The sequence below is a fragment of the Amblyraja radiata genome, chromosome 41 (assembly GCF_010909765.2).
Source record: "Amblyraja radiata isolate CabotCenter1 chromosome 41, sAmbRad1.1.pri, whole genome shotgun sequence".
Classification (NCBI taxonomy): domain Eukaryota; kingdom Metazoa; phylum Chordata; class Chondrichthyes; order Rajiformes; family Rajidae; genus Amblyraja; species Amblyraja radiata.
In genome coordinates, this window is record NC_045996.1 from 13,870,183 (window position 1) to 13,883,474 (window position 13,292).

Consider the following 13,292-nt stretch of genomic DNA (forward strand, 5'->3'; position numbering starts at 1 on the left):
TGTTTTTCATTTCTCCCTTCTCACCTTAAACCTGTTTAGTTTCAAGACTTCTCTGGCCTGGAAGAAAAGATCTGACTGTCTATCCCATGGATAGGAGTATGGAGCACAAACCAAAGCTAGGGAGAGCGATCAGGCTATTGCATTTTCTTTAAATCTTTAAGAACATAAAAGAGTAAATGGCCTCCCTTAGTGCCACCAATTTCAATGGTTCGATGTAAACTAATTATCAACAGAAGTGACAGGATTTACAAGAACACAAAGTGCATAAATTGTGAAATTATATCCTTTGTTATTCATTTTAAAACACCTCCAAAAAAATACAATGTGCACTTAACAGCCACCAAGCTATTAAGCATTGCAACCTCCAAACAAGCTCTGAACTAAGGTACACAAAATTGCTGGAGAAACTCAGCGGGTGCAGCAGCATCTATGGAGCGAAGGAAATAGGCGACGTTTCGGGCCGAAACCCTTCTTCAGACTCTGAACTATATACTTTGGGAGAGAGGAAGCACCCGCTGAGTTTCTCCAGCATTTTTGTGTACCTTATATACTTTGGGACATTGGTTTTGTACTTTACTTTTTGTACTTTTTGTACTATATCATTGTTTGTTTTTTTAATGTGTATGTATCTGTGTTTGTGTATATACATATATATTTGTGTGTGTGTGTGTATATAATATGTATGTATATACACACACTGACCTTTTTTTCTCGTTTATTATATTGTTTACAGAGTTCTATGTTTATATATTCTGCTGTGCTGCTGCATGTAAGAATTTAATTGTTCTATCTGGGACATATAAACCAAAGATCTTATAGACACCGCTATTTATAATAATTTGCCGCTATAAGATCGTTGATATAAGCATTCTTGACGCTGGACTCTGAATTAATGTGTGCTCGGAGGCAGGAACTTCACAGCGGCAATTAGTTGGTCCGAGCGCGGAGCTTGTTGACGGGTGGAAACTGTTCGAGCAGCTTTGGATTCCGGGCTGTCAAACGTTGGACTTAAACTGTGTGTGTGTGGTTTTTTTTTGGGTTGTTGTTGTTGAATAATAACTGGGGCAAAAGCAGAAGCGGCCGCGGGTAAAATGTGAGGCGATGGACGGGGAACAGAGTGCGAAGCTGGCGGAAGGTAAAGCAGCCTGTGGATGGTGTAGCTCTGGGGCCTAGAGAGGGGCCTGGAAAACATGGAGCCTAAAATAATAGACTCAAAATGCTGGAGCAACTCAGCGGGACAGGCAGCATCTCTGGAGAGGAGGAATGGGTGACCTTTCAGGTTCTTCAGACTGAGAGTAGAGGGGAGAGGGGGGATTGGAGGTAGGAAAAGGCCAGAGCAAATCAGGATTGCCCATTTGTGATAACCCCATTTTCCTATATTTTTGTGTGTGGTGGGGAGCAAACATAGAAAATAGGTGCAGGAGTAGGCCATTCAGCCCTTCGAGCCTGCACCGCCATTCAATATGATCATGGCTGATCATCCAACTCAGTATCCTGTACCTGCCTTCTCTCACCAGGGGCTAACTCTACTGAACGTTTTTCCTTCCATTATTTATTATGTAAAAGAATATGTGTGTTATGATTGTGTTTATAGTTTGTTTGGTTGTTTGTCTTTTTGCGCGAGCATTGCCACTTTTATTTCACTGCACATCTCGTATGGGTATGTGACAAATAAACTTGACTTGACTCGACTCCATACCCCCTGATCTCTTTAGCCACAAGGGCCACATCTAACTCCCTCTTAAATATAGCCAATGAACTGTGGCCTCAACTACCTTCTGTGGCAGAGAATTCCACAGATTCACCACTCTCTGTGTGTGTAAAATGTTTTCCTCATCTCGGTCCTAAAATATTTCCCCCTTATCCTTAAACTGTGTGACCCCTTGTTCTGGACTTCCCCAACATCGGGAACAATCTTCCTGCATCTAGCCTGTCCAACCCCTTAAGAATTTTGTAAGTTTCTATAAGATTCCCCCTCAATCTTCTAAATTCTAGCGAGTACAAACCGAGTCTATCCAGTCTTTCTTCATATGAAAGTCCTGACATCCCAGGAATAGACTCAAAGTGCTGGAGTAACTCAGCGGGACAGGCAGCATCTCTGGAGAGGAGGAATGGGTGACGTTTTGGGTCGAGACCCTTCTTCAGACTGAGAGTAGAGGGGAGGGGAGAGGAGGGAATTTGAGGTAGGAAAAGGCCAGGGCAAATCAGGATTGGTAACCATGTTGCCTATTTGTGATAACCCCATTTTCCTATATTTTTGTGTGTGGTGGAGAGCAAAGATACTAGAGGAGCAGTATCTTTGGTGGGGAGGGGGAGAGAAATTACCTGAATTCCAGAGACCACGAATAAACTATCCCCTTGGAGTTGTAACCATTAGGAATATGAAGTTGGAGCTGGAGTAACTCAGCGGGACAGGCAGCATCCCCGGAGAGAAGGAATGGGTGACGTTTCGGGTCGAGACCCTTCTTCAGACTAATGGAGCCGACCCAGGCAGCAATGAGGATAGATCTAGTGGAGGCAGATATGATAGTGGAGTTTGAGAGGTTTTCAGATTGGCTCATGGATAGGCAGGGAATGGAGGGATATTTAGAGATTAGTTTAACTTGGCATCATGGTTAAGAAACATTTAGGCAGGTACATGAATGTGAAAGGTTTAGAGGGATATGGGCCAAACGCTGCCAGGTGGGAATAATGTAGGACACTCTGCCCGGCAATAGATGACTAATAAGTGTGTAGGAAGGAACTGCAGATGAATAGAATAGAATAGAATAGTTTCTTTATTGTCATTGTAACATGAACCATGTACAACAAAATTGTAATGCCAGTCTGAAGAAGGGTCTCGACCCGAAAGGTCACCCATTCCTTCTATCCAGAGATGCTCCTGTCCTGCTGAGTTACTCCAGCATTATGTGTCCAACAGATGACTAAGGAAAGATGGAGCCTATAACTGTTCTCTGATCCACACCATGCAGCTTGTTAAGAATGTGAACGTCCCATTGAGTGAGGTAGACACAATAAGCTGGAGTAACTCAGCGGGGACAGGCAGCATCTCTGGAGAAAAGGAAATAGGTGACGTTTCGGGTCGAGACCTTTCTTCAGACTGAGAGTCAGGTGAGAGGGAAACAAGAGATACAGACGGTGATGTAGAGAGATATATAGAACAAATAAATTAAAGATATGCAAGAAAGAAACGATGAAGACGGAAACAGGCCATTGTTAGCTAGGTCAAAATGAATTACAGACTATGAAACCCACCAGGATGACAGTGTAACTAGTACGACTAGGGTGTGGGAGGGAGGGAGAGGGGATACAATCCTGACCTTGGCTGCTGACTGTGTAGTTTGCACATTTTCCCTGTGACCGCTTGTGGGTTTTTAAGCTAATTGACCTCTGTACAAAAATATATATAGATAATTGCCCCTGGTGTGTAGGGAGTGGACAAGAAAGTGGAATAACAGAGAACAGGTGGTGGGTGTATAGAACAAGCTGTCAGAGGAGGTAGTTGAGGCTGGCACTATCCCAATGTTTAAGATACGGTTAGACAGTTACATGGATAGGGCAGGTTTGGAGGGATTATGGACCAAGCACAGGCAGGTGGGACTAGTGTGGCTGGGACATGTTGACCGGTGTGGGCAAGTTAGGCCGAAGGGCCTGTTTCCACTCTGTATCACTCTAACTAGTGAATGAATGAATGCTTTATTGTCACATGTGACAAGTCACAGTGAAATTCTTTGCTTGCATACCTAAGGTATACAATAGTTGTCCCATAAAAGGCGCAGAGAAAGATACAGAGTCTCCCGCGTCAGGTCCTCCTTTGTTCTCTAGTGTGAACTAGCCTTTGTGGCCTTGGCGGGCTGAAGGGCCTGATTCCATGCTGTATCTTTCAATCAATCAGAAGTTCTCAAAAACAACCTGTTCCCTGAAACTGCTTAATTGTTGGGAAATTAATTTAACCCTAGGTCCTGAAACGCAAGAGGTCCAGGAAGTTGCTCCAGTGATAAGCGACTCTTCTACCGGTGCTGTCGCGCAGCAAGGCGATACTCGGGTGGACGAGATGATTGTGATTCTCACCGAGGGGCAGGCGGCTCCGACTGAGGGAGGGGAGCAGAGTCAACCTGCTGCTCTCGCCTCGGCAGCAGCGCTCAGAGTGAGCAGGGAGCGCTCCGAACTCCTGGAGATCGACGCCATGGACGCCTCGCTCAACAGTATGTTCCACGCCATATCCAGCAGCAAGGCCGTGATCAAGAGCCAGCAGAAAGACGAGCCCGACCTCCTCTACGATCAGAAGCTGGCCATCGTGAAGGAGCTTTTCTTCTGCAAGCCAGTGGTTTTCCTGGAACGCTTTCACAAGATCATCAGAGAGGATCACCTGCGCTGCTTCAGACACTTGGCTGGCAACTACGAAGTTGCCTTTTACTGCAACGAAGTGCAAAAGTCTTCAATGAAGAAAAGGGCCCGAACTAACGTCCGCAACAAGAGGTACGCGGCCCTGCAGCAGATGATCAAAGGTGATGTGTGCAAATAAATCTCTTTCCCTGTCCAGTCTTTAGGCTGGTGTTCACAACATCTTCATCAGGATCTTATTGAAACATATAAGGGATTGGACACGCTAGAGGCAGGAAACATGTTCCCGATGTTGAGGGAGTCCCGAACCAGGGGCCACAGTTTAAGACTAAGGGATAGACCATTTAGAACGGAGATGAGGAAAAACTTTTTCACCCAGAGAGTTTTCAATCTGTGGAGTTCGCTGCCTTGGAAGGCAGTGGAGGCCCATTCACTGGATGCTTTCAAGAGGAGAAGAAGGATCTCGACCTGTTTCGGGTCGAGATCCTTCTTCTCCTCTTGAAAGTATCCAGTGAATTGGCCGTTCCTTCTCTCCAGAGATGCTGCCTGTCCCGCTGAGTTACTCCAGCATTTTGTGTCTGTCCAGACTGCCACTCAGCTGCATGTCGGGGCAATTTACAGTGGCTTAAAAAACTATTAACCATGGGCTGGTTGGGGAAACCCATGTGGTCACAGGGAGAGCGTGCAAACTCTACACAGGCAGTGTCCAGGGCTGGGGTTGAACCCAGGTTGCCAGAGATGTGAAGGATCGGCTCCATCTACTGCGCCCCTTAGCTGTCTGCAATAGGTTTCTCCCCTTTAGAGTGTGAATGAATGAATACTTTATTATCATGTGTGATGAGTCACAGTGAAATTCTCTGCTTGTAAATAGTAAAGGTATGCAAAGGGTGGCCACATAAAGGGCGCCGACACAGTTACAAAGTATCCCATTGGGCGAGTCCAGAACCAGGGGCCACAGTCTTAGAATAAAGGGGAGGTCATTTAAGACTGAGGTGAGAAAAAACCTTTTCACCCAGAGAGTTGTGAATTTGTGGAATTCCCTGCCACAGAGGGCAGTGGAGGCCAAGTCACTGGATGGATTTAAGAGAGAGTTAGATAGAGCTCTAGCGGCTAGTGGAGTCAAGGGATATGGGGAGAAGGGTTATTGATAGGGGACGATCAGCCATGATCACAATGAGTGGCGGTGCTGGCTTGAAGGGCCGAATGGCCTACTCCTGAACCTATTTTCTATGTTTGTATGTTTCTATGTTCTCCCCTTCCCCCCCTCCCCCTTGCTCCAGGTCCACCTATATTATCCCCCCCCCCCCCCCTCCCAGCCGTTCCCTCCAGACGGGTCTTCCTTTGTTCTCCCCCCTTCACGGCGGTCCCCTCACGCCGGTTCCACCTTCGTTCCTGCCAGCGCCTTCCCCGACTCCCGCGTGGCCCGTCCTTGGCCTCAACGACTTCCGACCCCGACCACCCTGTGTCTGTGTACATGTATACATGTTTGTTGTTTTGCCACAGTCAGCGCTTCCTGGTGCGATGTAAAGTGAATCTCTCTCTAATCTATCTTGGCAACTGTTCTCAAATCCACCCTGGCCTTCCAAGGCAGCTTGCTAGAAGTGTATCAGATAATTACCATTTTGTTTTGCTGTACATTTGTATCAAATATGAACTGAAATTATATTCTTCCTGCATTTTGTTTAACAGTGAAACAAGACATCTTGCCCCCTGGGCCTTCAGAGCTAGGCACTGGAAGTAACTGTTGGCCAACTTCACTGTAACCAACTGCTGTACTTTCTCTCCTGTTTGTCTAGAATGTATAAACAGTTTAATCAATGCAAATATTTACACAAGTCAACAGAATCCATTTGAGCCCCTTTCTGTTTACTGTTGCAGGTCTTTCCAAAATGTTTCCAATTTTCAGTTACACTCGATCTTTCTAACGATGTTCTTTTTCTAAAGCAGTGGTAATACTGTCAGTGTAGAAAAATATTGGTTCACATGCTTTCTTTGTTGCATCAGTTATTTAACTGAGCCAACGCTCTGTCTTAAGAATATGCCTCCTCTCCGCTGGATATTTACACAAACGACTGCCAGAATGTGCCTCACGCAAATTGCATTGGAGTCATAGAGTGATACAGCGTGGAAACAGGCCCTTCTGTCCAACTTGCCTACACTGGCCAACATGTCCCAGCTACACTAGTCCCACCTGCCCGCGTTTGGTCCATATCCCTCCAAACCTGTCCTATCCACGTATCTGTCTAACTGTTTCTTAACGGTTGGGATAGCCGTTAACAACCTCCTCTGGCAGCTTGTTCCATGCACCCCACCCTTTGGGGGCAAAAACAGGAAAGCAGACTATTATCTAAATGGTGGCCGACTAGGAAAAGGGGAGATGCAGCGAGACCTGGGTGTCATGGTACACCAGTCATTGAAAGTGGGCATGCAGGTGCAGCAGGCAGTGAAGAAAGCGAATGGTATGTTAGCTTTCATAGCAAAAGGATTTGAGTATAGGAGCAGGGAGGTTCTACTGCAGTTGTACAGGGTCTTGGTGAGACCACACCTGGAGTATTGCGTACAGTTTTGGTCTCCAAATCTGAGGAAGGACATTATTGCCATAGAGGGAGTGCAGAGAAGGTTCACCAGACTGATTCCTGGGATGTCAGGACTGTCTTATGAAGAAAGACTGGATAGACTTGGTTTATACTCTCTAGAATTTAGGAGATTGAGAGGGGATCTTATAGAAACTTACAAAATTCTTAAGGGGTTGGACAGGCTAGATGCAGGAAGATTGTTCCCGATGTTGGAGAAGTCCAGGACAAGGGGTCACAGCTTAAGGATAAGGGGGAAATCCTTTAAAACCGAGATGAGAAGAACTTTTTTCCCACAGAGAGTGCTGAATCTCTGGAACTCTCTGCCACAGAGGGTAGTTGAGGCCAGTTCATTGGCTATATTTAAGAGGGAGTTAGATGTGGCCCTTGTGGCTAAGGGGATCGGAGGGTATGGAGAGAAGGCAGGTACGGGATACTGAGTTGGATGATCAGCCATGATCATATTGAATGGCGGTGCAGGCTCGAAGGGCCGAATGGCCTACTCCTGCACCTAATTTCTATGTTTCTATGTTTGTGTGAAAACATTACCCCTCAGATTCCTATTAATTCTTTTCCACTTCACTTTAAACCTATGTCCTCTGGTACGTTGATTCACCTACTCTGGGCAAGAGACTCTGTGTATCTACCTGATCTATTTGTCTCATGATTTTATACCCCTCATCCTACTGTGTTCCAAGGAATAGAGTCCGAGCCTACTCAACCTCTCCCTAAAGCTCAGATCCTGGCAACATCCTCATAACTCGCTTGAGTCACTCCGACAGCACCTCCCACAGGATCTTGCTCCACACTGCGCCTGTGGCTGGGATTTTTGTGGCCCATTCTTTGAAGCAACTGTGCTAACCTGTGTTTGGTCTTGCACTGCAGATGGGGAGTACTTCAGCGATGAGCAGATGCGAACGAGAGATCCCCTGCTCTACGAACAATACATCAGGCAGTACATGACAGACGAGGAGCTGTTGGTTCAAAGCAACAGGAAACTGGGCACTGCAATGACTCTGACTGACCTACTCATGAGCACATATCAGGAAAAGATTGTGCAGCAGAGACTGCAGTGGCAGCAAGAAAGGGAGGATGCCTGTGAAGAAGAGGAAGACGAGGATGAAGGTGCCTTTTTAAAATATCTCTTGGTTTAGATCTTCCGTGAAGAGAATAATTCTGCCAATTGAAAGCAAAACCTGAATGTTATAAATGTTATCCTTGCACTAAACCTTTCTTCCAGATTTCTCCTCTGAAGACATGCTTTTTTTTTCAGGATACAAGATACATTGATTTGTCACATGTGCCCGATGGCACAGTGAAATGTGATCACCATCGAGCCATACAATAAAATATAGAACACAACACACGATAGTGTTCAACATAAAAACATCCCCACACAGCAGAATCAAAAGTTTCCCACTGTGAGAGAAGGCATCAAAGTCAGTCATCTTCCTCTAAAGTTCTCCAATGTTCACCCGTGATCGGGGGGCCCCCCCGAGCCCTCCTGCTTGGGCTATGTTTTACTACTAATACTGCCAAGTCCTGTCTGGAGCAGGTTTGAGGGGCCGAGTGTCCTAAAACACAAAGTGCTGGAGGAACTCGGCGGGTCCGCCAGCATCAGTGGAAGGAATGGAATAGCAATGTTTAGGGTCGGGGCCCGTCTTCAGACTGGGCAACCTGAAGAAGGGTCCTGACCTGAAATATCGCAGTCCAAAGAAGGGTCAAAACCCAAAATGTCACCTATTCATTCCCTCCGCAGATGCCGCCTGAACTGCTGAGTTACTCCAGCACTTTGTGTTTCACTCAAGATTCCAGCATCCTTGTATCTCCCTGACCTACTCCTTTTCCCGATTCTTAGGTTTGTTTAACATGGGTGTAGCCATGTAAGGGGCATCACATCGTAATGTAGATTTCAGCACAGATCGAGGCCATTCAGCCCACAACGATTGCAACAAATTTTGATCCTGTTCCAATGAGAAGTTGCGTTCTCAGAATCTCCTTTACTGCACCGCTCCATGCTGCATCTCATTGATTCAATGATACTTATTGTCACGTACCTCGGTACAGTGAATTGCTTTGTTTTGCATACAACACAGTAAAATCACACACAATCTGCTTTAGTGCTCTGTCTGGGTCTTCGGAGCAACCTCGTATACTCCCGTTTTGAATTCCACCTTGTTCCATTGTTCCTGTTCCCATACAGAGGACAGTCCTGTGTCTAATGCTGAGGAGTGGGTGCCCAGTGATGATGAGAAGAGCATGCTGAGGGACGAATTTGTCAGCCGCATGCACCAGCGCTTCCTAGATGGAGAAGATAGAGACTTTGATTACAGGTAACTTTCATTCAGCCGTTTGGGCGGTGCAGTGGTTCAGTGGTAGAGTTGCTGCCTGACAGTGCCTGAGACCTGGGTTCGACCCTGACTTTGGGTGAAGTCTGTATGCTCTCCCTGTGGCCAAGTAGGTCATCCCCGGGTGCTCCGGTTTCCTCCCACACACCAAAGGCATACAGGTTTGAAGGTTAACTGGCTTTAGAAAGTAGTTAAAATTATCCCTACTGTGTGTAGATTAGTCCACGGGGTGATCGCTGGTCCTCGCGGACACGATGGGCCGAAGGGCCTGTTTCTGCCCTGTACCTCTGAACATGTATACAGCACAGATGGAAGCCACTTGGCCCTTTGGACTGCCTTTTAAAGACTGAATGATATTGTGTTTTTTTAAGGTAGAGAGATTGATAGGTTCTTGATTCGTGAGGTTGTCAAGAGTTACGAAGAGAAGGCAGAAGAAGAATGGGGTTGTGAGGGAAAAATAAATTGGCCATGATTGAATGGCGGAGTAAACTCGATTGGGCTGAATGGCCTAATTCTGCTCCTATGTCTTATGGTCAACTGTGGCAGAAATCTCGGCTGAGAGTCACAATGCAGCGGGAGAGTGCTTCTTTGTTAAACATGCTGACTTTCTGGTAAGATATTAAAACCAAACGCCATCCACCACTCGGGAAAGATGCAGAAGCTGCCCTGTCATTGTTTTGAAGAACGACCAAGGAATGTTCTGATGCTCTGGCCAATATTTACTGAGCAATCAACATTGGTAAAAGAAAGTATGTTGCATGGCCGTTATTTCTCCGCTGTTTGTGAGATCTCGCTGGATATGAATTGGCTACATTATTTCCTAAGTTACAAAGTGGATGCATTTCAGGAAGAGTGAATCGGCTGTGTGGCAGTTTCTTACTTCCTGAGCCTTCCTATCAAAGGAAAGTTTCCCTGCTCGCTTCGTCTGATTTCCGAAAAACCGTTCTCCTTCACTGGAGGATTGATCCTTCAATTTTTTTTTAACGAAATCCACGGAAAAGCTTATCATTTTGTGTCCACAGCAACAGTGTAATTTGATGCGAGCTGGCCTGGCATCCTCCTGTCTATGAAGCAGTTTGCAGCGTTTCAGAGATGCGAGGCTCTGTCAGCTGTGGCTCTGTGGGTCGTCTACCAACATTACCCACACATTAGTGCCTTGAACCAGAAGTGGGACCATAAGACAGAGGATGGACACAAAATGCTGGAGTAACTCAGCGGGACAGGCAGCATCTCTGGAGGGAAGGAATGGGTGACGTTTCGGGACGAGACCCTTCTACAGACTGAGGAAGGGTCTCGACCCGAAACGTCGCCCATTCCTTCTCTCTGGAGATGCTGCCTGTCCCGCTGAGTTACTCTGATATTTTGTGTCTATCTTTGGTTTAAACCAGCATCTGCAGTTCCTTCCTACCCATAAAACAGAGGAGCAGGATTCACAAATTGGGAGCCTGGGGGACAAAGCCTGGCAGTTCAGTACGATACCGAGTGCATCACTGTGAAGAAGCGTCCCGACCCGAAATGCCACCTATCCATATTCTCCAGAGATGCTGCCTGACCTGCTGAGTTACTCCAGCTCTTTGTGTGTTTTTTTTGGTAAAACATCATCTACAGTTCCTTATGTCTACTGTCATAAATGTTGTTTTTGAATGAGACATTAAATCATAGCCCCATCTGTGCTCTTGAGTGGACGTGAAACACACACTGCTAACTATTTTGAACAAGAGAAGCAGAATGTGGATTGACAATGGATCAGCTGCTCAACCAATACCCAAAGCTGATCAGTGGATATTTATAGCACTGCCCTGGTAACGCGCAGAGCTGACATTTCTGTGCAGATTTTGTCTCGATTTAATATAGTCTTTCGTGATGCTAAAGTATTTCAAATCCTTAAGATCTGAGAGGTGCAGAATGAATGGAAGATTTTTGTTTCAACATTTGAACATAGAACAGTACAGCACAGAAACAGGCCCTTTGGCCCACAATGTCTGTGCCAAACATGATGCCAAGTTAATCTCCACTGCCTGCACATAACCCTCCATTCTTTGCATATATCCATGTGTCTTCCTAAAATCCTCATAAATGCCACTATTATATCTGCCTCCACCACCACCCCAGGTAGCAAGTTTCAGGCACCCAACACCCTCTGTAAAAAAAACTTGCCCAACACACCTCCTTTAAACTGCCCCTCTCATCTTAGAGCAATGCTTTCTAGTCTTCACCATCACTCGACACAGAAAAAAATAGCATGGTGCTGAAACATACTTTAAGGTTGGAGAATAAATAAACACTGTTGAGCTGACCTCTGTAAAACTTGCAGTTGATTTAAGACCCATATCCATTCCCCTTTCAGTACTGTCGATGACAACCCAGAGTTTGACAACCTTGACATTGTGAATCGTGATGAAGAGGAGCGATACTTCGATGAGGAGGAGCCGGTGGAAATCGAAGATATGGAAGATATGGTTGGATAGAGAATGATGAGATTCAAACACAGTTCAATTATATGTCATATTTTTCCAATTTAAAGTTAGAATTGTTTCTGAGTTTGCTTTGTGACTGTTAGAGAAGATGTTGTGGTATTTGTACATGGTGTGTCGAAACCAAAAAGTCCTAATCTCTCCTCTTTCCCCATTCATCAAGAATGATTAAAATGGCCAAGTGCCCTGTTGCTCTGGACCCAACAGCCATTACGCCATGAAAGAATGAAACTGTGGGTGGCTGTTAAATAAAAGTGGTATTACATCTCCCACATCTTCACCATTTGGTCCCTGATGTGCATGGAGTTAGCTGATGTATCTCCTGGAGATCAGGGCAGAACAGTGGCACAGCTGGTTGAGCTTCTGCCTCGCAGCACCAGAAGCACGGGTTTAATCCCCACCTCCAATGCCATCTGTGTGGAATTTTACGCATTTTCTCTGTGGGTGCGTGGGCTTCCTCCCACATCCCAGACGTGCGAGTTTATAGGTTAATTGGCCTCTGTTAAATTGCCCCTGGTGTGTAGGAAGCAAACGCAGTTATCAGAGAACTAGTGTGAATGGGTGTTCAATGGTCAATGTGAACTCGGTGGGCTGAAGAGTCTGTTTCCATGCTGTATCTTTTTTTAATTAAAAGAGCTTTCTAATTGCTTGTCTAATTGTCGGTTGTTTTATTCCCCTTCCCCCCGCCTATTATGTGTGAATCAATCAAGGATGTGGGTGAATAAATATCCAAGTGCTATAGTGGAGGAGGCTTGTTTTATTTCTCCCACTGCCTCTTTCCCTATTGAACTGCCATTGAAGGGAGGTAAATATTCTCCTCATCTATATAAATTGAAGATGTAACAGTCGATGAAATGAAAGGTCTGAGTATGTTGTATGGTCATCTTCAGACAAATAACACAAATGTAAACGGTAAATTGTAAACATTTTATTAAGCACAGAATAAAGATAAGACACAGGGAAAAAAAGCACACGTATAATTTATAAAAAATAACTTTAGAAACCATCACACTTTCAAATTTCTCACAGAATTAAAAGTTAAATGCATATTAACAGGGGCAAAGAGGTTGCTATGCATTAATTACAAATAGGATGTTTTAAGTACTCACTTACACTTATTAAACAACTATTACCAAGTTTACATTTGTTTTAAGAAGGGTTCCAACTCAAAACCAATCCAACCTTATTTTCTGCTTTTATTTTTACATTTTTATTTCAGATTTCCAGCATCTGCAACTATTTGTATGTCTGCCAGTCTTGTACATCTTCTCTGCAACCCCTTTAGTGACTCTCTGTGTTGTTTTAATTAAATGAAACTACACGATGATCAAGGACATTTGGAGCCCATTGTTGCCAGTGTGTAGGTGATAATGAGTTGTACAGACAGTGAAACTCAACAGGATGGCAGTGAAACTAGTACGGCGACTAGAGTGGGGGAGGGACGGAGAGACTCAAGGGTTACTTGCAGTTAGATAAATCAATATTCATACCGCTGTGCTGTAAGCTGCCAAAGTGCAATATGGGGTCCTGTTTATTGGTTATAATGTCACATG

The 13,292-nt window shown here is 45.2% G+C and overlaps 1 protein-coding gene across 2 annotated transcripts; it reads left to right on the forward strand.

Moving 5' to 3' along the window:
* Positions 1 to 932: 932 nt before the first annotated feature.
* On the forward strand, positions 933 to 12,386 carry ccdc97 (coiled-coil domain containing 97). 2 transcript variants are annotated; one of them, XM_033014462.1, is made up of 5 exons: positions 933 to 1,135; positions 3,960 to 4,508; positions 7,803 to 8,042; positions 9,121 to 9,250; positions 11,613 to 12,386. In XM_033014462.1, the coding sequence occupies exons 1-5, from the start codon at positions 1,102 to 1,104 to the stop codon at positions 11,731 to 11,733; spliced, it is 1,074 nt and encodes a 357-aa protein (XP_032870353.1). In that variant the 5' UTR covers positions 933 to 1,101; the 3' UTR covers positions 11,734 to 12,386. The 2 variants fall into 2 exon arrangements, with proteins under 2 accessions (XP_032870353.1, XP_032870354.1); XM_033014463.1 differs by having other exon boundaries at positions 934 to 1,093.
* The last annotated feature ends 906 nt before the right edge of the window (positions 12,387 to 13,292 follow it).